The sequence below is a fragment of the Balaenoptera acutorostrata genome, chromosome 20 (assembly GCF_949987535.1).
Source record: "Balaenoptera acutorostrata chromosome 20, mBalAcu1.1, whole genome shotgun sequence".
Taxonomy (NCBI): Eukaryota; Metazoa; Chordata; class Mammalia; order Artiodactyla; family Balaenopteridae; genus Balaenoptera; species Balaenoptera acutorostrata.
In genome coordinates, this window is record NC_080083.1 from 1954451 (window position 1) to 1979209 (window position 24759).

A 24759-nucleotide genomic window follows, 5' to 3' on the forward strand; every position below is an offset into this window, starting at 1 on the left:
CCATGGTCACCCCTCCGCTGGACACACCTGAACTGGAGCTGACGTCCCCAAGCCCAGGGGCCCTGGGGCTGACGTGAGGCTCCGGGGGGTGGAGGGGAATGGGGGGAACCAGAGAGGGTGGGGAGCAGGGCTGCAGAGACACGCACGCACACACGGTCCTGGGCTGCTGGGAAACTTTATTGGTCTCTACTCTAGCGAGGGAGGCGAGGATGCCCTCGGAGCAAGAAGGGTGCCAGGAGCAGCCATCCAAGGGCGCAGCACAGCGAGGCCAGGGCGGCGCTTCAGTGACGGGGCATCTGTGGGGGACACGAGGCGTGGTGAGGCCCTTGCCCGGGGCCCAGCGGCTCCCCGCACTGCCGCCCCGCCTCTCACCTTGGCCGGGCTCGGTGGGTATCTGGCTCTGAGGGCCTCCTCGTTCAGCAGAGGCCTCACCAGGCAAGAGCGGCGGTGGGAGAAGGTCTCGAAGCTCTTCCTGCCGTGGTAGGACCCCATGCCGCTGCTCCCTGTGGGAGGAGCCGGCTCAGCGTGGCCCCGAGGCCCCGACGCCCCTCCTGCGCCCCTTCTCCGAGCCGCCGGGGGCCCCGATCCCCGGGGTGTGGCCAGGAAGAGTCTCATCGCAGCCCCGCCACTAGGTGGCTCTGTGACCGCTGGCCCGTGCGGCCTCTCTCAGGCCCCAGGTGACCTCTGGGACCCTCTGGGGTGTCAAGGCTGAATGCGGTGATGGATGTGCCGGCAGAGGGGGGGTCAGTGGGAGTCTGAGGCCCAGCCCAAGGGTGGGGGGGACACCCGCGGGGGGCAGCGGGCCGCGAGCTCGGCCCCAGACTCACCCACGCCCCCGTAGGGCAGCGAGGGCACGGTGACGTGGACGATGACATCGTTGGCCGTCACCCCGCCACTAGAAGTCTCCGCGATCATCTTCTTAATCACCTGCAATAGCCCCGGGGCTCAGCCTGCCGCCCGGGACACCCAGCCCCTCCCCGCTGCCTGGGGCGTCCTGGAGCCGCCAGGACGTGCAGCTGGTGAAGGCAGAGCCCCGGCCCGGGCCGCTCCCCGCCCCGAGCCCCAGTCTGGGTTCCCCACTCCCCCCACGTAGTTTTGTGGGGAGACGTGCGCGGCACCGAGGGGCTCATCTTCTCATTCAACGCTCTGTCCTGATTTCAGAGCTGAGAAGAAAGGGGCTCAGGAAGGTTAAGTGGCTTGCGGTGAGCGGTGAGGCTGGGATTTGCTCCCAGGTCTGTGAACCCCTGGATCTTGTTTGCAAGAGCGGTGCGCCCAGGGCCCCAGGACCCTGGAGGAGGGCCCCCCGGCTCACCTTGTCGTTTAGGGAGAACACGTAGAGGGCCAGGGGCTTCTCGCGCTGGCTGATAAACTGGATGGCTTCCTCCAGGCTGTGCACGCATACGATGGGCATTATGGGCCCGAAGACCTCCTCCTGCATCACCGGGGACTGGGGGTCCACGTCCACGAGGATGGTGGGGGCTGGAGCAGGGAAGAAGCCGGCGTCAGCCAGGGCAGAGACCCCAGCCCAGGCGTCTGGTTTCTCCCCAGCCCTTTACAGACAAGGCCAGCAAGGCTTAGTGGGGGGCAGGCACGGGGCCTCCTCCTGCCAGGCTCCATCCCGGCGGACCACGGAGAGAAGCCTGGATTCACCTATACGGGCGGAGCCCGGGCGCCACACTTCAGGGGGCGGGCCCTGTGCCCCGCTGGCCCCGTGAGCCCTGCTGTAGCTCTTCAGCCTCCTGGCAACGTGGGGGCCTAGTGGGGTCCCATCTGCTGACCCTCCAGCCCAGGCACGGCGGGCCCCTCCCGCTCAGCACACCTGGGGCTCCGGTGGCCTCTGCTGAAGGTGCCGGGATGCAGAGGAGGTGAAGCCTCCTCTAGGCCTTGAGGGGAGGGGCTTCTGGGCTGGGGAGGGGCCTCCCAGGGGCTGTGCCCAGCCCCTGCCCGCCGAGAGGCCCAGAGCCAAGCCGGGGCCACTGGTGAAAGTGACGGACACACACCACGGGGCTGCGTCTGCTCTTCCGGGGCGTGTGCCCACCCGCCGCCCGCTCGCGGGGCCCCTGGCAGCACAGGCGGGCAGGCGGTGCTCCCCTGAAGGGCAGCGCACGCACCTATGTACCGGGTGGCCGCGTCCCCGGTGCCCCCGTAGGCGACCTTCTGGCCCTCCATCAGGCCCATCACCCTCTGGAAGTGCAGGGAGTTGATGATTCTCCCGTAGTCGCGGGACTTCTTGGCGTCCTCCCCGTAGAACTCCTGTGGAGGAGAGCCTCCAGGTGAGGATGTGGACCCTCGTCGCGGCCACAGGCTGTGAGGTCACCGGTGACCGCAAGCTGGGAGCACACGTGGGCACCGCCCGCTGGATGGCACAGAGACACCGAGAACCACGGAGCCGCCGCACCCTGGGCGCCCCACGACTTCCCTGGCACATGGAGTGCTGCAAGACAGCTGTGTTGTTTGAAAGAGACACACGCACAGCGTCTGGACATCACACTGGGACCAAACGCGTGCGTCTACAGCAAGGAGAATGGAGGGGACGCACCAAGTCAGCAGCGACTGGCTTTAGGTGGTGGGATTCTGGGTGGAGCTTTTTCCCCTTCTCTATGCTTCTTAATCTTTTCCAAATTATCGACAGTGAGTGTGGATTATTTTCATGATCAGAAAAAAATATTCCAGTCTTTTCTCAAGTCCATGTCCATCTCACCACCTGGCAGCCTGTCACCCACCCACGGGGCCAACACTCACTTTCAGGGACTTTGTGAGCTTCTCCACGATTTGGTTCTGGATGGAGGGGTCACACAGGATGTAATCGGGGGCCGCGCAGACCTGGCCGCTGTTCATGAATTTCCCCCAGGCGATGCGTCTGTGAAAACCCCAGGTTAGAGGACGTATCGCCAGCCCGGGGGGCTCCCCGGGAACAGGCCTCTGGCTCAGTTAGCCCAGGGTCAGGGCACCTGGGGCTGAGCTGTGAGCTGTCCGCCAGGGGGGGCCCCTTAGCACCCCACTGGCTTCTAGATCCCGTGACCCTGGACGTGCTCACAGGGCCTGCGGTGGCCTCATCACTGACTGGCGGGGGGTGTCTGGGGTGGGCGGCCTTTATCCCCCTCTTTTCACAGCCTTGAGCCCTGCACGGCCAGATGTCACTGTGCTCAGGGTCCCACACCCCAGAAGGCCACGTGTGCGGGACACGAGGGCGGGCAGGGCTCTGGCTGGACCCCTCCTCTGCGGGAAGCCCTTCCTGCACCTCTTCTGCGAGCGTGGTACCTCCACCCCCAGCTCCGGCCAGGACCGCAGGCGCCCTGAGGGCAGGGACCGCGTCAGCGTCACTCAGAGTGAACTGCCGGCCGCCTGCCTTGGGGGCAGTAAAGCCAGGCCCCCCTACCTGCAGGCGACGTCCAGGTCGCAGCCCTTGTCCACGTAGCAGGGGTTTTTGCCCCCCAGCCCCAGCGTGACGGGGGTCAGGTGCTTGGCCGCGGCCGTCATGACGATCTTGCCCACCCCGGTGCTCCCGGTGTACAGGATGTGGTCGAATCGCTCCTTGAGCACCTCCGTGGTTTCGGGGACACCCCCACTGATCACCGGGTACAGATCCTTCCGAGAGAGGACAGAAGCGAGGCTCAGAAAGGACCACAGCCCCCTCCCCACGTGGCCGGGCAGTCACCACCAAGTGGACCCCCTCTCCCGGCTCAGGGGCTCCAGTCACCCCAATGGGAGTGGCCAGCTGTCCTCACCCCACTCGTGGCTTGGACCCTGGCTGCAAGAATTCACTATTTCTCAACCCCTGAAGACACGGCCCCGCCCCAGTTCTCCATGTGCCCTGGAGAGCCTGTCACCTTGTCCAGGTACTGGGGGAGGATGGTGGCCAGCAGGCTCGCTGTGTTCTCACTCAACTCCGACGGCTTGAGGACCACCGCGTTCCCTGCAGAGCACACGGCATCAGGGCCACGCTGGGGCCACCCCCCTGCTCTGCCCTCCCAGGGACCAAGGGCGCATGGCGGGCGGTGAGGCTGTGTGGACATCTGATCCTGGCTGGGCCTGGGCACCGGGAAGCCTGGTCCCCGCAGCCTCCTGTGAGAGCCGGACCCTCCAATGGCTCCCTGACCCCAGGCCGCCGCTTCGCACAGGCCTGAGCCCCCCACCCCAGGCCCTCCTCTGCAGTGGAGAAGAGGGATGCCTCCTGGCTCCCCGACCCAGAACGGGGCCCACGGTACCTGCAGCAATGGCGCCCACCATGGGCTGGATGGTGAGGCTGAAGGGGTAGTTCCAGGCGCCAATGATGAGGACCACACCCAGGGGCTCTGAGTGGATGTAGGACTCATCCTGCTGGGTCTGGGGGGTCTTCTCCACGGGCTCGTCCGCAGCCCACTCAGGGAGTTTCTTGATCGTGTAGTCGATCTCCTCCAGGACGTACACTATCTCCTCGTAGTAGGCGGTCCATTCGTTCTACAGCGAGAGGGCTCTGTGAGGCTCGCCGGCCCCAGGGTGAGGGCCACGCAGCCGGGGCTCCAAGCAGAGGCCCCAGGGCTGGCGGTGGTCCTGGCTCGCTGCTTCCCAGCTTTGTGACCCTGAATGACCTTCCTGGCCCCAGTCTCCCAATCTGCAAAATGGGAACATGACTGGACCTCATGCTCCAGGTGGGCCCATTGGACACAGCCTGGCTTGTTCTGCTGCCCACATGAAGGGGGCCATTCACCGTGGGCTCCCCAGCCCAGTGGGCCAGGCAAGAAGGCACAAGGGGGCAGAGCTGAGGATTAGCCTTCAGGTGGTGGGTCTGTGAGGGTCCCTTTCTGCCAGTGCTGGGGGCCCAGACAGGTTGGACACATCAAGTATGAGGTGTCTGAGGGCACCTCAGACCTGAGTAGTGATTTGAGGGTCACTAGTGAGCCGAGGGGAACTGAACCAAGGGGTGTCCAGGAAGGCTTATAGATGAAAACGAGACTTGAAGCCAGGACGGAGCCCTAAGAAGACCACCCTGATGAAGTGGCTTCAGGAAAGAGGCCACCAAAGCGAGTCAGGAGAAAATCCAGGAGACCCTCAGCCAGCGGAGGAAGCCAGTGTAGGGGGGCTCCCGAGAGAGGGGTGCAAAGTGGGATACACAGCCTTCTGGGAACTCTGGCTGTGCAGAGCAAGACAGAAGTCGTGAGGTCAGCACTGGGTGTTCTTGCCTTTGTTTTCTGCTGTAAGATGAGAAATCTTGAGAGATTAAAAAAAAAAAAAATACAGCGGCAAAAGGCCAGGAAACGGTAGGGGGATGGGCGCCAAGGCCAGGCGGACGGAAGGGTGGAAGCAGGCCCAAGTGACTTGGGGGCAGCGAGGGGGCGGGGCTGAGAATTCGGAGGGGTCTGATTTTGCCCAGGGGGAGGAGAGGATGGGGGGGGAGGAGAGGATGGGGAGGGAGAGAGGGAGGGAGGACGCCCAGCAGAGCAGACTGCCCTCCACGCAGCCAGGCTGGGCTGCTCCCTGGTGTGGAGAACCCGGCCGGCACGGGGCTGAGAGCTGAAGGAAAGAGGAGGCCGGAAAGGGGTGGCCTCGTGTGCTGGGCTGGGTGGAGAAGGGCGTGAAGCCAGGAGGGGGGATGGCGGACTGGGCGCGTGGGACCTGGGGCGCCGCAGGACGCAAGGAGAAGCCGGCGCGCCCCATCTCGGCGGCTACGCTTTCCCCTCCGTAAAAGGGTCCTGAGGCGCCCGGAGTGTTTTGGGGGCTAAGTGTAAAGAGCCGGGCGCAGAGCCTGGCCCGCGGCTGGTCGGGGCGCACCTTGCGGAGGTCGGCGGCCAGCGCGCCCACGAGGTCCTTCTCGCGCTCGCGGATCAGGCGCCGCAGCCCCTCCAGCTGCTGGACGCGGCACTGGAGCGGGCGCGTCTTGCCCGCGTTGAAGGCGGCTCTGGCCCGCTGCACCACCTCGCTGACTGTGCTCATGGTTCCTGAGGACAGAGAGCTCCTTGGAGCGGGGAGGAGTCCCCAGGGCAGCACCCACCCGCTGGCCGGGGTCCCCAGGGCAGCACCCACCCGCACTGATAATTTTATAGGAAGAGGAAGATCTCCCTGGGAGCACCGGGAGATGGCCTCCTTTTGCCTTCTCAGCTCCCTAACCCTGTTGTCTTGGACTCTTCTGGCCCTCAGCGTACTCCCTCCCTGAGCAGATGACAGACCCCCGCGGTGAGGACCAGGCAGCAGCGACCTGCGGTCCTAAAGGTGTCTACAGCTGCTGATGGTGGGTTCTTGGCAGGGTGCTGGGGGCAGGCCCTTCCCGGCATCTCTCAGGCCCCATGCCCACCTCTACCTTCGTGCAGAGTTGGTGACTCTCCAGGCAATCACTCCAAGTGCTCTGCACACCCAACCAGGGCACTCTCCAGATCAGATTAAAGGACACGGGTCGTGATTCCACACCCACGCTAATTAAAGAAAACCTAGCATCAGGATTCCCACACCACCTTTCTGGCTGAGCCGTCATTCTCAAAAGCACTGGCGGCTTCCCAGACAGAACCAGGCTTGGTGTTTAAACCCGTGTGTGCCTGTAACACCTGTGAGACAGACCGACTCACAGAGCTTCAGATTTCCACAAAAAAGGTACCCGTACAGGAGACCATGCTGGCGAAGTGGGATGGCTCTGCTGGGGGGCATTTGGCTACGTCCAGCAAAAACCTTTATAATCTGTTTCTCTGTGACATAGTAGGTCCACATTCAGGAGCTCATAGAAATGAGAGCATTCCTAAACATTCACGAACAAGAAAGTTCATCAGGTTTATACATAACAGAGAGATACTGGAAACATCCTAAATGTCCATCAGCAGGAGACAATTTCAAAGACGTCTGCTGCACCCACATGCCAGGTGATCGTGCAGTAATTAGGACAGAGATGGACAAGTGTTCCAGCACCTATATAAGGGCGCTCTCTGTACCAGATGTGTCCCGGGCATGAGGGATAAGAAACAAAACAGGTTCCAGAACAACAGATACCCCAGGCATGTGCGTGCCTGTTCACGCGAGAGCCCAGAGGGGCGGCCCCCCCCGCGCCCCCCCGCAGCCCCGACGTGGTGACTGCGGGGGGGTGGGATGGGGGTTAGGGGTGGATTAGAGGTGATCTTCATTTTCATCTTCTGGAGGGCTTCACTTCTTTGCAGTGAACTTGCATTTTTAAAAAATGTTTGTTCACTTTTTGAACAGGTAACACACGCTCATGGTAGAAAATGTAAAAGATACAAAAGGGACACAGAGAAAAGTAAGTGTTCCTCCTCCCTTCTCCCCCAGCAATTCTTCCTGTCCTCCAAGAGGTTTCCACCCACTTTCAGACACAGTGTAACCTCTGACATCAGAAAAAACCCACAATAAGGCTATTTCCGTTTGGCAAAAAAATAAAATACCATATCTACATATTTGTAGATATACATATATGTAGATATGGTATATATAATACATATGGTATATGTATATATATTATCATACATGGTATATATAAATTTTTTGCAAAATGGAAATAGCCATTTATAGATGTATATGTATGTACGTGTGTATATGTATATATATGAAATCCTGCTTGAATTCCACCAAGTGGCTTCTGATTCCTCCCATCACCTCCCCTCTCCGCAGCACTGACCCCCACCCTGGCTTTCGGCACGGAGAGGAGGGCCCTGCTGGCGTCCAGGGCGCCCCAAGCCTGGGGTGCCACGCCCCCCCCCCAGGTCCAACGGGAAATCGGAGGGAGCCCTCTGGGATCCCTCGGCCCAGCCTGCCATGGGCCAGGCCACCCTGCTGACCGTGACCCCAGCCACACAGCCCGGCAGGAAGGTCCTGCTTCCCTCCCCAGCCTTGCCTGGGCAAACCAGGGCAGCAGCCTCTGGCCATCGGCCACCAAGGCCTGGCGGCTCAGGGCAGAAGAGCTGGTGGGAGGGAGACCGGGAGGGCTGGCCCCCAGCTCAGCACTCAGAACCACGTGGTCTCTGGGAAGGAGTTTCCTTTGTGGGCAGCGTTAACAGCAGTGTCACTTCACAGTCATTACAAAGATTAATGGCGCCGGAAAGTAGCTAACACTGCGCTTGACGCCCCAGTGGCAGCAGCTGGAATTAGTCCCCCAGGACCCATCCTTCTTCCCACACCCCTGCATCCCGCCTGCTTCACCTGTGCCACTTGGTTCCCAGGTGTCATCAGCCCCTTTGATCCTCACAAAAATCCTCGCTCTGTAAGAGCACCCACCAAGAAGGAGCCGTTACGAGTCCATTTTACAGATAGCAAAGTGAGGCCAATAGACGTGCAATAAATGCTCTGTCTTTGGTCTCCCAGTTAGCAAGTAGCAAAGTCAGGATTTGAACCCGCTTCTGTCTCTATCTCATGCCACTCGTGCCTTTAACTACAGGGCTCTGCTGCCTCTGGGTGACTGAATCAAGGCTTCTCACCCACCGTCCCCTGGGTCCCCCTGCTCCAAGGGTCCCCGGGGCCTCTACCTCCCTGTGGCAGGGGTGGTAGAGCTGCCAGACGTGAGCTTCGGGCCCTTGGGGCAGCCAGCCGCGGATTCTCAGAAGACACTCCTGGGTGTGGGGAGGACCAGCCACAGAGGTGGACCCGCTCCTGGGCAGGCTGCAGCTCGAGATTTCTAGGAGAAGAGAACGGGGAAGAGAGTTACCTTCGACACAGGCTCTACCGGGGCTGGAGCTCCAGGAATGGGCATCAGCCTAGAGGGGATGCATTTAAGGACCCTTCTCCCCGCCCCCTGGGCCCTTGGAGTCCCTGCCCAGGAAGTTTGCATAACAAGAACAAAACAGTTTTCAAACGTGGGGTGTAGTAATCCGGCCCTCTGCTCCCAGTCTGGGGGATTAGGCCTGGGGTTGTCTGCTTTTGTTCTGATCAGAAATGCAAGAATGTGTCTGTGGAGGCTTGGGCAGGGCCGGATCCAGTCTTCCAAAGGAGCCCCTGTGTTTGCCTGGGGCGTGGGGCTGCTGATTGATTCAACCTGACCTGACTGCTTCCAGATTTTCCAAGTGCAATTGCCAGCTGCTGTCCTCCCGACCTCCCTGATTACATAAGGGCGGGGGAGGTACGGTCACAGTGAGCGTGCACGCAGCTCCCCGAAGACGCCCCATCAAGGTGAGATGTCTAAGCCTGGGGAATCGCAGGCTGGGGCTTTCTACACGAGGCCCCAGCAATACGTGGGTCTGCCCACTTGTTGAAGAGCAGAGAAGAGGGCCACGGACCAGTACCAACTGCCAGGAATCTCCGCGGTGTGGTCGGTCACCCACGGAGCCAGAGATGCTTGGGCAGAGAGGACTCTGGGATAACAGATGTTTGCTGGGCGTCTGCTCAGTGGGGATGGAGGCCGGTGTGGAAGACCCATCTGGCCACTTCTCACACCGCCCCTGCTACCTGGACTCTGGGCTTCCTCCCACCGGGCACTTCCTGCCACCCTCACCCACCAGCCTTGCTTCCCTACAGGCCCCTGCAGAGGTGCTCTTCCATCCCCCCTCCCTCCCCCTGGAATGCCCCTCCCGTACAGCCACCCACCACCCACGTGGCTCTGCTCACCACCCTCATCATCACGCTTCCTCCTCTTCCTCCACGTCATTTTTCTCCAGACCATGTATCTATCACCCTCTGAGATGCTATTTGTCTACTTATTTTGTTTGTCACCTGCCACTCTCCAACTAGAATTTGCTTTGTTCACTGCTGTATCCTCAGCACCCAGAACACTGTCTGGCACATAGTAGGTGCTCAATAAATGAATGACGGAATAAACAGAAAGTTTCAAAATAATATGAACCCTGTAGTGGCGGGAATACGCACAAGATGCTACAGGGCCTCAGATGAGAGTCCCGAGGGAGGGAAACGGAGTCTGAGCTGAATGGAAGATATTTAGGCTTGGAACAGCAAAAGCAAAGGCACAGAGGCAGGAAACAAAGTCGTGTGTCTTCGCAGTTATTAAGGTGCTATTAAAAACGTAATTAGGGCTTCCCTGGTGGCACAGTGGTTGAGGGTCTGCCTGCCAATGCAGGGGACACGGGTTCGAGCCCTGGTCTGGGAGGATCCCACATGCCGCGGAGCGACTAAGCCCGTGAGCCACAATTGCTGAGCCTGCGCGTCTGGAGCCTGTGCTCCGCAACGGGAGAGGCCGCGATGGTGAGAGGCCCGCGCACCGCGATGAAGAGTGGTCCCCACTTGCCGCAACTGGGGAAAGCCCTCACACAGAGGCGAAGACCCAACACAGCCATAAATAAATAAATAAATAAACTTTAAAAAAAAAAAAAACGTAATTAATGAGAAAAGAATTTGAAAAAGAATAGGTACATGTATATATATATGACTGAATCACTTTGCTGTACACCTGAAACTATCACAACACTGGGTTTTTTTGTTTGTTTGTTTTTTAATATTTGGAAACTTTATTTTAATGAACAATTCTTTTCCGCTGTGATTTTATTTTTTTATTATTATTTTCTGGCTGTGCTGCGCAGCATGTGGGATCTTACTTCCCCAACCAGGGATCGAACCCACTCCCCCTGCATTGGAAACGCGGAGTCTTAACCACTGGACCACCAGGGAAGTCCCAACATTGTTAATCAACTATACTCCAATATAAAATAAAAAGTTAAAAAAATAAAAGAAAAAATACAAATGTAATTGAACCTGTTGGAGATGCATATTCCCAGCCTCCACCTGCTCGACAAAATCAGAAACTCAGGGATGAGGCCCAGCCATTGGTGGTGTAACAAGTCCTCCAGGTGATTCTGATGCATCCAGGTGAAGTTGGAGAACCAGTGACTCACCAGTTACTGATAACAGTTTACTGGGAGGAGTTCCCTTTGATCTGTGTTTTTATTCCTTTAAGAAATTGCTATAAGAAAATCATATTATTTATTGTTTAATATCTGCTACATGTTACAGACATATATATGGATTTATAAAATTATATTTTGTAACTATATAAAGCTGGGAAGATTGTTGGTAATGATGTGAATATGAGAGAGATTTTATATTGGCCTGTGGCACAGAATTCAGTTTACATGTTTCAAGTGGCCAAGGAGCTAGGGTGATGGCATAAAACCTTATGAGAAATTGTTCTAAGGAACGAATAAAAAGTTTGTAGGGGCTTCCCTGGTGGCGCAGTGGTTGAGTCTGCCTGCCAATGCAGGGGGACACGGGTTTGAGCCCTGGTCCGGGAGGATCCCACATGCCGCGGAGCAACTGGGCCCGTGAGCCACGACTACTGAGCCTGCGCGTCTGGAGCCTGCGCTCCATAACAAGAGAGGCCGCGATAGTGAGAGGCCCGCGCACCGCGATGAAGAGTGGCCCTCGCTTGCCGCAACTAGAGAAAGCCCTCGCACAGAAACGAAGACCCAACACAGCCAAAAATAAATAAATAAATAAATAAATTTAAATTAAAAAAAAAAAAAAAAGTTTGTAGTGGCAAACGTGAAGTCATCAGATGACAGCAGGTGTGACGTGAGGCATTATTCCAGGGCGCAGCACAGATCTGGGGCTGCCTGTGGTCACCACGGCCAGCACTCAGGCAGCAGTCACTTGTGCCGTAACTGAACGCATGGGGCCTTTGGTGACAATTCCACAGGGAGGGTGTTATTCTCCCCATTTTATATAAGGGGGACCAGAGACTCGTAAGAACGTTGGTCCAGGCTCTCGCTGCTCACAGGTGGCAGAAGAAGCCCTTGAACCCACCAAAGCCCGGGCTCACTCACCGAATGCAAGCCGTCTCCCCGGAAGTGAGATGCAGCCAAAGCAACCCCAACAGGAAGTGACGTAGTCCATGCCCGTTCCTCACGGGGGTGCCCTCCTGCCCTCCTTCCGAACGTTCTGATTATCATTACGCAGACGGTTCCAACCAACCTGGGGATCTGGTTCCTCAGGCTAAGGGAATAGATGGAAAGAGGAAGGATGATGGGAAGGAACAGCTGTGAAGGACAGCGAGGAAGATGCCGAATGAAAGGATCAACTCCATTTACAGCAGCATCAGAAAGAAGAAGTAAATCTAAGAAAACAAGTGTAAGACTTATACACTGAAAACTGCAACAGGTCGTCGAAAAAACTTAAAGATCTAAATAAACGGAAAGAAATCACAAGTTTGTGGATTGAAAGACATAATGTTGTTAAGGTGACAGCACTCTCCAAATTGATTTACAGATTCAATGCAATTCCTGTTAAAATCCCACCTGGTTTTTTTTTTTTTCAGGAGTAGAAAAGCTGATCTTAAAATTCGTATGTAACTGCAAGGGACCAAGAAGAGCCAAAACAATCTTGAAAAAGAAGAACAAAGCTGGAGGATTCAATTTCAAAACTATAACAACGCTGCAGAGATCAAGATACGGGCATAAAACAGACAAGCAGGTCAATGGAATAGAGCTCAGAGTCCAGAAACAAACCCTTACACATGTGGCCAATTGACTTTTGACAAGGCTGCCAAGACAATTCAGTGAGGAAAAAGAACAGTCTTTCCAACAAAAGGCACTGGGATGATGGAATATCCACATGCAAAAAGATGAACGTGGACCGTTACCTCACACCATATGCAAAAATTAACTCAAAATGGATCAACAACCTAAATGTAAGAGCTAAAACTATAAAACTTCTACAAGAAAACATAGGAGTACATCTTCATGTCCTTGGGTCAGGCAATGGTTTCTTAGATAACAAGACCAAAAGCACAAGTGACAAAAGAAAAAAATAGCTAATTGGACTACATCAACGTCAAAGCGTGGGCTTCCCTGGTGGCGCAGTGGTTAAGAATCCGTCTGCCAATGCAGGGGACACGGGTTCGAGCCCTGGTCTGGGAAGATCCCACATGCCGTGGAGCAACTAAGCCCGTGCACCACAACTACTGAGCCTGCGCTCTAGAGCCCGCGAGCCACAACTACTGAAGCCCGCGCACCTAAAGCCCATGCTCCTCAATAAGAGAAGTCACCACAATGAGAAGCCCTCAAACTGCAACGAAGAGTAGCCCCTGCTCGCCACAACTAGAGAAAGCCCACCTGTAGCAACAAAGACCCAACAGAGCCAAAAATAAATTAATTAATTAATTAAAAAAAAATGTCAAAGCGTTTATGCTGCAAATTATACCAGCAAGAAAGTGAAAAGAAAACCCACAGACTGGGAGAAAATATTGGCAAATCATGTATCTGATAAGGGACTTGGAGTATATAAAGAACTGTTACAACTCAACTTTTATTGTTTGTCAATATTAGAGAAATAACCCAATTTAAAAATGGGTGAAGGATTCAAACAGACATTTTTCCAAAGAAGATATACAAACAGCCAACAAACACATGAAAAGATGCTTGGCATCATTTGTTATTAGGGAAATGAAAGAGGAAACCACAGTGAGATAACCACTTCCCAGCCACTAGCATGGCTATTAAAAAAAAAACAAAAAAGGCAGACAATAGGAAGTGTCGGCGAGGAGGTGGAGAAATTGGAACCTTCCTACACTGCTGGTGGGGATGTAAAATGGTGCAGCCACTTTGGAAAACAGGCAGTTCCTCAAAGAGTTAAACACAGAGCTACCATATGACCCAGCAATTCCACTCCTAGGTCTACACCCAAGAGAAAGGAAGACCTGTGTCCATACAAACACTTGTACATGAATGTTCACAGCAGCATGATTCATAGGAGCCAAAAAGTGGAAACAACCTAAATGTCCATTAACTGATGAATGGACAAACAAAACGTGGTGTATCCGTACAATGGAACATTATTACGCCGTAAAAAGAAATGAAGTTTGGATACATGCCTCACCATGGATGAGTCTCGTGGACATTACGCTTCAGACACATAGGACTATGTAGTGTACGATTGATTCCTTTCATATGAAACGTCCAGTAAAGGCAAATTTATAGACAGAAAGTAGGTTAGGGGCTGCCTGGGTTGAGAAAGGGGGTGGGGCAGAGGGCGAGGATTGACTGCTAACGGTTACAGGGTTTTTTGGGTTTTTAAAATTTATTTATTTATTTATTTATTTTTGGTTGCATTGGGTCTTTGTTGCTGCGTGTGGGCTTTCTCTACTTGCGGTGAGCGGGGGCTACTCTTCATTGCAGTGTGCGGGCTTCTCATTGCAGTGGCTTCTCTTGTTGTGGAGCACGGGCTCTAGGCGCACAGGCTTCACTAGTTGTGGCATGTGGGCTCAGTAGCTGTGGCGCATGGGTTTAGCTGCTCCGCGGCATGTGGGATCTTGCCGGACCAGGGCTCAAACCCATGTCCCCTGCATTGGCAGGCGGATTCTTAACCACTGCGCCACCAGGGAAGCCCGGGTACAGGGTTTTTTTTAGGGGGACAAACATGTTCATGATTAGGTTGTGGGGATGTTTGCACAAAAAACTAAAACTCATTGAGTTGTACACCGAAATGAATAACATGGTATTGAATGATATCTCAATGAAGCTATTAAAATATGTATATTATATTCAGTATCCTCACTCTGAGAAAATAGGAAAATGCATTAGGAAAATGTGGAATCTCCCCTACAGAGAACTGAAAATGATTTACGTAGATAACGCCCCCAGGAGGAGGTGGGGCCTAACCCTTTTTCTTACGTGCGGGACGCGTGTAGTGACTTCTTTCCACAGAGGCCAGAGTGGACTGGTCAGGGGAGTAACTCTACACGGAAGAAGCCGATGAACACGACCTCAGCGGGTGTTCAAGGTCAAGGTCATGGCGACCCCATGTCCCCTGGATACCACCCGGTGATAAAACCCGGTGCTTCCACTCTGTGGTCTGCTTCCCCAAACCCAAATCCCCAGTCTAACCATGAGATAAACATCAGACATGCCCAAACGGAGGGAAATTCAACAAAATACCTGACCAGCCCTCCTCAAAACCATCAAGGTCACCAAAACAAGGGAAGTCTGAGCCCAGAGGAGCCTGAGGAGACGGGACAGTAAATGGAAGGTGGTCTCTGGATGGGATCCAGGGACAGAAAAGGGGCATTCGGCACAAACCAAAGAAACCCGGAGAGAGCATGGGCTTCGGTTAATAACACACCAGCATCGGTTCACTAGCTACAACAAACAAGATACCAGCAATAGGGGATCCACGTGCAGATGACCCAGGAACTCTCCCCACTGTCTTGGCAACTTTTCTGTAAATCCAAAACAATTCAAAAGTAAGATTTTTATTTTAAAATCTCATCTGGAGGCAGCACGCAGGGTGAACGAGTGCTAGCTCAGGGGTCCCCAGCTGTGAGGCCCGGGAAAGACGCTTACCCTCCCCGGGCCCCATTTCCCCATCAGTTAAAATACTGGCGCCAGAATCGCGAGCAGTTGTGTGGGACCCTGAGGAGGCGACACGCGTGAAAGGACTTTGGAAAGTGAAATTCCTTCCAAAATCATCCACGGAAAGAGGTAAGCTTCAGTGAGCTGCACCACTGACCCACGCTAACCTCGTTTTCCTCATGTAATACTGTCACTAGGTCTTTGCCTCGGGAACCCTTCAGCCTCCAGGCGGGCTGCCCTTCCTCCTCCCGTCGTCCCCACTGCTTTCCCAATCCGGCACCGGCTCCCCTGCTGTCGCCTGGTGGATGGCCCCCTCCTGGCACCATGGGTGTCACCTCCCCACTGAGATCCCGCCATGTAAACTCCCCGTGTAAACTTCCGGATGAGGCACAGGGCTGGGGCTCACTGACCTAGAGGGCTGGCTGCTGGGGCCTGGCTGGAGCGAGGGGGACCGCGTGGGTGGGGCAGGCTGGACTCGGCTTCGCCCAGCAGTTCTGACCTCGGGGTCCCCCCCCTGCGCCGCCGTCCTGGGTTCCTGGCTGCAGCGCTGAGCCACCGGAGGACACTGGGATTTCAACTACTGTTTAGAGAGCTTCTCCCCGGAGAGCGGAGAGCGGCAAGGAGATTGGACCGGCTGCATGTCTGGGAAAACGCAGGAAGGATCCCCGGGGTCCCTTGCCCTCTACCCGCCCTGAGGGCAGAGACTTGGGCCGGAGAAGCTGCAGGTGTGCATCCCAGGAAGTCAGTGGGAGCAAGAGGGAAGCTCCCCCAGGGATGCCGCAAAGGTCCCCTACTGTCACCCGACCCTGACCTTCCCCTGTGCAGGCTCCCAGGAAGCACCCAGGAAGCCAGGGCTGAGCTGGAACAAAGGGCAGCCCGGGGCTGGAGAGGGCAGGGCTGCGCGGCCCGGCAAAGTGCAAGTCACGGTGAGCTGGGCGCCTGGCCCGACCCTGCCCGGAGCCCCCGCCCGCTGGGGGCCAGGCCCGGGCCGCCGGGCACTCCTGCTCCTCCGAGCGTGGGAAGCCGCACCCCGATTCCTGACACACACGAGTGCACCCCATTGCACACCAAGTCTGATATTTACTCTAAAGAGGGCGAGCATCTCTCCGTTTTATTTCTGCACGGTGATCACACATATAATTCCGTGAACCTGCACAATGTGATGACTAGTTCTGAGAGCCGCCCTTTCCTTTCACACTTAACTGGCTTGCCTCTCCCTCTGTCAGCACCCCGTAAAATTCCAGTGTGCAGCCCCTGTGTTTTTCCCGATGCTTATATAACATCCGATAAAGTTAGATGTACATGACACACCGGGGCCTGTCGCTGCTTTTAAAACGGGGTCTCCTCAGACACGGGTTCTGATGCCCCCGCTGCCTCAGCGGTGGGCACAAGTCCCCCAGGCAGGGGGACCGCGGGATCCACTCTGTCCCCTCTCGCAGCTGCTTAGTATTAATATCAACAACGTTTGATGTGCACAGGACCAGAATGCTCCCTGTTGAGGGGAAGCCACCTGGCTTCCAGCTTTTGACCAATGCTCCATAAGCCTCCTTGGACTTACGGCTGTTTTTCTTTCTTTGTAACAGAATCCCAAGAATGCTGGCATTTTTGATTTTGTGCGTGTTGCCCGATGGCTTTCCACGAGGCGGTCCCTGGAGGCCAGCAGGCTGTCCGGGCCCGGGTCCAGTCAGGCAGCCAGTGCCCTGCGTTCTTGCCGCTTCTCGGCTGTTCCCCGACCCCGGCGGGCGGGCTGGTGCGTTGTCACAGCCGTGCCGGCCACAGGCCTTCGCCCCACTTCTCTTCTGTTTTCCTTGTCAGCGTTTAGGAGCTCTTGCTGTTACAGCTGCTGGGTCACTAGTGCTGTCGTTGATCTGTCACTTGTCCGTGGACTGGATTTACGGCACCTTTTGCTACACGCGAGTTTTAGTACAGCCAGCGAGAACCCTTCTGTTTTAGTCTCCACGAGGAGAGTTCTCTCTCCCATCCTACATGGTTCATCTAATTCTCGGGACATTCTTGTAAGATTTGCATTATTTAATTATTTACTCTGATCCCATCAAGAGACTGTTTTATCAATAATGCGGAAGTCCCCTATATGAGCTCATTTAATCCTCACAACTGCGAAGAGGTAGGAACTATTGTTATGTCCATTTTATAGATAGGAAATGGAAGCACAGAGAGGCTAAGTAATTGGCCTAAGGTCACACAGCTGGTAAGTGACAGAGCCAGGCCTCACCTGGCATCGATTCCTTGATCCCCCTTCGAAGGCTCACACCCTTGGGCTTCCCCATTTCCTCCAGGTTTTTGAATTTTTGCTGTAGTGTTGAATAGTTTCCTTAAAACGCTTTAATCTCCTGTCATTATGTCTCCTTTCTGAACCTTAATCTTGTGTGTTTCTGTGTCTCGTTTTTCTTTCACAAAGAAAGTGCAAGTCAGGGTGAGCTCGGGTTCTGCTCATTGGTGTTTGCAAAGAACAGGCCGCACTTACCTTCTAAGAGAAGCGTGAATATAGGTTTCTCATTCATTTCTGTTCTTCTTCATCAATTCCATCTTCCTACTTTCTTTTTGTACTTAAACTGGGTAAGTAGGCCCTCTGACTTTTGTTTTCCTATTTTAATACCGATGGCCTTTGTCTTTATTTTCCACTGAATACGGTGTTGCCGTGTCCTGGAGTTTTGAGAATGTAACATTCTTATTTTCACCGCTTTCCAATAATTTTTAATTTCCCTCTTGATGGCCTCTTTAAGTGTTTTTTATAAGTGTGTTTCCTAATATCAAAGTAGTTAACATTATATTCATCACACCTTTATTATTTACTGCCAGTTTTCTCAGATTATGATAAAAATATGGCCGCCTTCTCTGCTCTTCTCTATTGGTTCAGGCCTTCTTTGTGGTCGAATAGATAATTTCTGTAGCCGTTCCAGGGACATATGAATGAGATGTATTATTTCTGTTCATAGATGTAAGAATCTCCGCCTATTGAATCAAATGTACTGATTTTTTCTGGGTATATTATCCAGCCCTCCTTACAATTCTGATGCTTCTGCTTTGTGTGTTTAACCACATTTTGCTTTGTTCATACAAGTTTATGACTGTTTGATCCTCTTTATAATTTTTGCTTTTCTTCTTCCTCTGTTTTGATCTTAAAGGCCACCTTATCTGATGTTAATTTGGGTGGTCCTGCCTTATTGTTGTTTGCACCCGTCTGAACACCTAATTCCCTCCAGCCCTTCTTTAGCCTGAGGCTTTACATGCATTTCTCGTAAGTGAGAGAGGGAGGGTTTGTCTCAGCCACCCTTCTGACAGTCTCTCTATTTTACTAGAAAGACAGACCTTCCATCGTATTCTTCCCATTACCTTTGTGTCCACTCTTCATGTCGCTCTCTCCTCTATGATGGTCACGGTTCCTCCCTTTCCCTGCTCATCTGAAAGCTCTGCCGCCAGGGAAGTCCCCGAAATGGCTTTTTAATGTGTTTTCAATTCCTGCTTCCAGCTGCGCCTCCTCAAATCTTTCTGTCCCTTCAAACATTCCGAGCGGCTCCATCACTTCCTGGTCAATTTCCGGTGCCCAAAGCTCCGTCCAGACTAACTTAGCACTTTGATCCCAGTGCAGAGCCTCCGCCAGCTCAGCTCCAGTCTGTGGCCCCAGGAAGGGGACAGGTCTCACCCCGCCATGTCCCCCGAGGCTCCGTCCCCCTGGCGCGGGGGCTGACAGGAGGAGAAGGGACCAGGGCAGCGTCCTTCTGCTTACCTGGCACTCCCCACGGCCTCTGGGGACTCCCAGGGGTCCCCGCAGCTCCTGCCCACCACAGAGGTCCCGGAAAGGAGAGATTTCCCCGCACCCTCAGTTCCAGCCCCACCCTCCAGGGCACCTTCCTCGGGTCCCCTCACCTGGCTGGCAGCTCCCCTGGTATCAGCGAGATGGTCCACAGGTCTGCTTCCTCGGAGTGCGGTCAGCTGGAGGAAACTCACACATCTTCGTGTGCAAATGGGGCCCCCTCTGCCCGGCTGTCTCTCTCTTTTCCAGCTCCATCATCTCGGATGACACAGAGGGTAGCTCAGCAAGCCCCCTGGGTGAGATGTCCCTTCCCCAGGCACCCCGATCTCTCTCGGTGACTCTCGGAGCCCCCCTCGGTTGGCTTGGAGAGGTGGGGACTCCACCTTTGGGGGAGTGTCGGGGGGGAAGGGAAAAGGCCACAGGCCCCCCTCAGGTGCACGACCTTGACTCTTACAATTGCTGCACTTTCTAGTTCCCTGTCTCCATGGCAGAGAGATGCTGGAAGCAGTTCTCTCCCTCACCTGGAGCGAGGTCTCCATGGGGCGAAGGGCCAGAGCGCACAAAGGAAGGACAGACGGAGCCCAAGGGGAGGGGGCGTTTCAGGCCCTGGGGCCCCTGGCGGGTGGCTGGAGAGCTGGCCATTCCCACGCTGGCACACATGCCAGTCTCCCCCGAGTCCATCCTGGTGACGCTGGGGAGGGCTCGGCAGCCGCTCGTGGGACCGTGGAGCCACTACGGGGAACACGGCCCGGTCAAAACCATATGCACAACTAACTACAGCAGAGCGTCATCCAGCCTTGAAAAAGGGAGGAAATCCTGGGACTTCCCTGGTGGTCTATTGGATAAGACTCAGCGCTCCCAATGCAGGGGGCCCGAGGTTCGATCCCTGGTCAGGGAACTAGATCCTGCATGCATGCCTCAACTAAAGTCCTCATGCCAGAACTAAGGAGCCCATGAGCTGCAACTAAAGAGCCTGAGAGCTGCAACTAAGGAGCCTGCCTTCTGCAAGCTGGTGCAACCAAATAAATATTTTAAAAATGTTTAAAAAAAAAAAGGGGTGGACTTCTCTGGTGGCGCAGTGGTTAAGAATCCGCCTGCCAATGCAGGGGACAAGCGTTCGAGCCCTGGTCCAGGAAGATCCCACATGCCGCGGAGCAACTAAGCCCATGTGCCACAACTACTGAGCCCAAGTGCTGCAACTACTGAAGCCCACGCACCTAGAGCCCGTGCTCCGCAACGAGGAGTAGCCCCCGCTTGCCGCAACTAGAGAAAGCCCGCGTGCAGCAACAAAGACCCAACGCGGCCAAAAATAAATAAATAAATAAAGTTTTAAAAATAAGGGGCGGGGAGGAAATCCTGACACCTGCTCCAACAGGATGAACGTGGAGGGCATTGTGCTGAAATAGCCAGTCACAGCAGGACGAGTACTGTATGACTCCACTTGTATGAGGTCCCTGGAGTCATCAAATCCACAGAGACAGAAGGTGGGATGGGGGGGTGTGCCAGGGGCTGGGGGAGGGGTGGAGAGTGAGGGTTCAATGGGACAGAGTTTCAGTTTGGGAAGATGAGAAAGTTCTGGAGATGATGGTGGGGGTGGATGCACAACAACGTGAATGTGCTTAATGACACTGAATTGTGCACTTAAAAATGATGAAGATGGTAAATTTCACGTTGTGTGTGCGCCTAAGTTCTCCACTCAATTCCACTGCTAAGCTCGGCTCTGAGCTGTGGACACCATCTGGGAACCAGAGCTACTCTTCCCATCAAACCAGGGGCCTTCTTTGTCACAGGGCGGGGGCATGGAGAGAACCCATTTCTCCAGGCTCTTCCCTACCTGTGCCTGACAAGTGTGGACTCCAGTTTCGCTGAGAGTCGTTTTCCTACATTATTGCGGCTAATAATGAGACTCAACTCATGTCTCAACCAGACTCCGTGTAGTTATTTCCTTGGAACCATCAGCTGACCTTTCATATGGACCTTAACTCTGACTAGAATTTAAAGTCTCTGTATCAGCACAGTGTAATTTCTGTTGCCCTTACCCTCCGCTCCCTTTTTTTTCTCTTTTAATCAGAAAATATAAATACTGAAAAAAAAAAAATCCCATCCACATGGACCCAGTAATGTAGCAAATGCGTGGACACCCTCTGCTGAGCCCCCTGCCCCGGGTACCGGGGTGGGAGCCGCGGTGGACAAAGGGCGGAGGCGACCCTCGCCCTCACAGAGACCCCACCCCGCAGGGACAGGGACGGCAGAGGCTCTCGGGGAGCTGGGTGGAGGCCCTGTGCGGTGGGTCAGGGGAAGTGGCCCCAGCACTTGTCCAGGTGTGAACCAGCTCCGGCTTTAAGTGAGCAAAGCTGGACTTGCTGAGAGACATGGGTGAAGGATGATAAAGCCGAATCAGGACAGCGGTAACCTCTGGGGGCGGGGAGAGGAATAGATGGGGGGGGGGGGGAATGCACCAGGGGCTTTCTAAGGTATGTGATTTCTAAAGCTGGGTGGAGGGAACACAGGTGTTAAGTATTTTCGTACATTTTTGTATGCCTAATATATTTCATTGTTTAAAGTTAAGACTATTTTTTAGAGCAGTTTTAGGCACAGCAAAACGGGGGGGAAGACACAGGGAGTTCCTGTGCACGCCCTGCCCCCCCGCCCCACATGCACAGCTTCCCCACCATCAACACCCCACCAGGCAGTACATCTGTTACCACTGAGGAAGCTGCGTGGACACGTCATCACCACCCAGAGCCCAGAGTTTACATGAGGCTCACCCCTGCTCTTGTATATTCTGTGGGTTTGGACAGATGTATCATGAGCTGTATCTATCATTATCACATTGCACACAGTATTTTCTCTGCCCAGAAGAAGAAAAATGTAGCTTTCGAGGTGTCTGTGTGACGTCCAAGCTAAGTGTCCGGTGGTCATGGGAGTGTTGCTGGGTCAGAGCCCCATCTCAGACACGGGCTCCCCTGCGGGGTGAAACTGAGAGCCAAAGAAGGGAAAACAGGATTGAATCCTGGAAGCCACACGGGCTTGAACAGAGGGGGAGAGAGGCAATGGATTCGGGCGCAGCTTCAGCAGAGCAATTTATCTATGAAACCAAAGAAGTGAGGGAACCAGTAGGTACTAGCAGCCTCACTGGGGCGTCACTGTGAACAGCACAGGACTGGAGCAGCCCGCAGGCCCGACAGGTCAGGACCGGTTAAACAAATGAAGGCGCAGCCATTCGAGAAATAGCTTCAGATCTGTAAAAAGGGCAGATGTTCATAATATATTCATACATAAGGAACACAAGTTTTAAAATAGTATATTTTGTATAATTCTATTTTTTTTAAAGTATTACCCTGGGTAGGTGTAGGAAGCACTTTTTTAAAAAAAAATTTATTTATTTGGTTGCGCCGGGTCTTAGTTGTGGCATGTGGGCTCCTTAGTTGCAGCTCACCGGCTCCTTAGTTGTGGCATGCGGGTTCCTTTGTTGTGGCATGCAAACTCTTAGTCGCGGCATGCGAACTCTTAGTTGCAGCATGCATGTGGGATCTTAGTTCCCCGACCAGGGATCAAACCCAGGCCCCCAGCAGTGAAAGCACGGAGCCTTAACCACTGGACTGCCAGGAAAGTCCCTATAATTCGATTTTTATAAAAGATTTTGTTTGCACAGGGAAATCATGTGGGCAGATGAATTAAAATGTTAATATAATCTTTGGGATGATGCGAGGTTTGTTCTTATTTATCTGCCTTTGTAAAGGTTTCTGCAATGAACACAAAGTACTTACGAATATAAAAAGGAGAAGGGCCTTCCACTGGGAGCGGGTGCTGTCATTTCCCGGGACGCTGAGAGAGGAGTGGGTCCCACGGCAGGGAAGCCGCGCTCCGTCCGGGGCAGCCAGCATCTGAACTCCACCGGGCCAGGCCTGGGAGACAGACCGGCACGTCGGCCCTTCTCAGTGCGAGGCAGGCGAGGTGTAGGGAAGCCTCCCTGCCTGCGGGTCTGAGCGAGGGTTCCTCTGACACAGCAGGGTCCAGAGTTCTCTCCTTCCCTCGAGGGGTGGATTTGGGGGAGCCCCCGACCCCTCTACCCCCGGGACGTAGGAGACTCCACCCCTCAGGCAGACGGCTGTGCACTCCCCCTGCCCTTAGCCTCTGACGGTGTCTCCAGCTTTCTGCCAAGGTCCCCTTATACCAGCCTGGCCAAGACCCCAGCCCACATCTCTCCCCTCGACACCCCCCTCACATCCTCTGCAAACACTACAAAGTGTCTGAGAGCCGCTGGTTAGGTGCGACCTCTTGGCCACCTGGGTTCTCAGGTCTCAGACACCATCCACGATGGCCCCGGTCAGAAGATACACATAAAAGTCTCCCTAGGCTCCTCATTGCCAGCAGCCCTCGGCCCTCCATCTGCGGCGTAGGGGTGTGGAGGGGCCTGAAGCACAGTCTTGGCCTCGGGCCCCGAAAAGGCAGGGCCGAGATAAAGGCTCCTGGGCAGGACCTCGCCGGGAGTGCGAGCCCAGGGGGCATGAGATGGGGAAGGGGAGCCCACAGGAGGACGGGTGCTGTGCTGGTGACCACGCCACCCCGGATGCGGGCTGCTGCGGACCATGTGGGGGCCAGCCTGGAGGCTGGGCTGCTGCAGGGCAGACACCAGGGCCGCTGGCTGTGGCTCGTGGCACAAGCACTAGGGTCTCTGGACAGAGGCTGGTCGACCACTGGACAAGTCTTCCACGACCTGGTTTGCTTGGCACTCCCCCTGGTGGCCACTGGCATGAAACGCAACGCTGTGCACCCACTCCCGAGGTCATCCGCTCGGGCCCCCCTCAGACCTCCGCACGTCTGATTTCCCGGTCTCCCTTCTAGGCCCCGGCCCCCCGGCACAGACTTCACCACCACCCACACGTCTGCGTAGACCCTTACCCTGGACCTCTGCTCCCCACGCAAAGGCAATGACCGTGCACAAGCTCTGCCCGCCTTGCAAGGGGGGTCTTGCGTGTGACCCAGGAGGAGCGAGGTGATCTGGGTGTGTGTGTGTGTGTGTGTGTGTGTGCGTGGGTGATCTGGGGTGTGGGTGTGGGGGGGGGGTGTGGGTGTGGGTGTGTGCGTGTGTGTGGTCTCCTCTCTGACACCAGGCAGGGTTGCTGCAGGATCAAACCCCCAGAGCAGCATGGACACAGGGTCACAGCAGTGCAGCGACACCCATCCTGCACGTCCTGTGTGCTGATTTCTGATTTTGTTCCCAGGCCGCCGCAAAATTCTTTTTACAAATAGCCATTTTTCACCAATTCCGTTCTGCTTAAATCAGCCAGAGTCCTTTCCATTCGTGGCAGGCTGCAAAAATGGCCACAGGGATTTCTCCCCCCGGCCCCCCCCGTTGTGAGCACAGGGTTTCGTGGTAGGTCGCTGCCGTGCTTCCCCACCTTAAACCTGGACTCGGTCCACGGGACACTGGCAGATCTGACGCCACAGGGCTGAGGGGTGAGCGTCTGGGGCTTGCCCTCTGAACAGGGCTGGGCCAGCAGTCGACGGCAGAACGTCAAGCAAACCCACAAGCACAGGTGAGGGCACCTCAGGCCACTGAGCGCCAGCCACGCTGAGCCAGAGCAGAGCCACCCAAATGGACCACAGAATTATGAGAAATAATACGTGTTCATTGTGTTAAGCCACTGTCTTTGGAGTGGTTTTGTTACACAGCAAATGTGAGCTCATACACGATGTCTAGCAACGGAGACCCCTACCTGATCCACCTACATCCTATTCCTCTCCAAGTCATGTGGGTTTTCGCTCCTCCCTACCTCTTGG

The 24759-nt window shown here is 55.0% G+C and overlaps 1 protein-coding gene across 2 annotated transcripts; it reads right to left on the reverse strand.

Moving 5' to 3' along the window:
- Window positions 1-184: 184 nt before the first annotated feature.
- On the reverse strand, window positions 185-22966 carry ALDH3A1 (aldehyde dehydrogenase 3 family member A1). Of its 2 annotated transcripts, XM_057537074.1 has the most exons (14): window positions 22743-22966; window positions 19086-19230; window positions 8436-8584; window positions 6272-6389; window positions 5752-5918; window positions 4209-4440; window positions 3831-3916; window positions 3380-3588; window positions 2743-2860; window positions 2112-2253; window positions 1313-1479; window positions 828-927; window positions 373-503; window positions 185-296 (listed from the first exon to the last, which is right to left on the reverse strand). In XM_057537074.1, the coding sequence occupies exons 5-14, from the start codon at window positions 5911-5913 to the stop codon at window positions 282-284; spliced, it is 1362 nt and encodes a 453-aa protein (XP_057393057.1). In that variant the 5' UTR covers window positions 5914-5918; window positions 6272-6389; window positions 8436-8584; window positions 19086-19230; window positions 22743-22966; the 3' UTR covers window positions 185-281. The 2 variants fall into 2 exon arrangements, with proteins under 2 accessions (XP_057393057.1, XP_057393058.1); XM_057537075.1 differs by lacking the exons at window positions 19086-19230; window positions 22743-22966 and having other exon boundaries at window positions 6278-6389; window positions 8436-9362.
- Window positions 22967-24759: the final 1793 nt, after the last annotated feature.

Excerpts from the sequence above, each read along its gene's own strand:
- ALDH3A1 (XM_057537074.1), bottom strand. The coding sequence starts at position 5,913 with ATGAGCACAGTCAGCGAGGTGGTGCAGCGGGCCAGAGCCGCCTTCAAC. Across the intron at positions 4,441-5,751 it reads TGGCCGCCGACCTCCGCAAG|AACGAATGGACCGCCTACTA; the intron begins GTGCGCCCCGAC and ends CTCTCGCTGTAG. Across the intron at positions 2,254-2,742 it reads AGCTCACAAAGTCCCTGAAA|GAGTTCTACGGGGAGGACGC; the intron begins GTGAGTGTTGGC and ends TCTCCTCCACAG.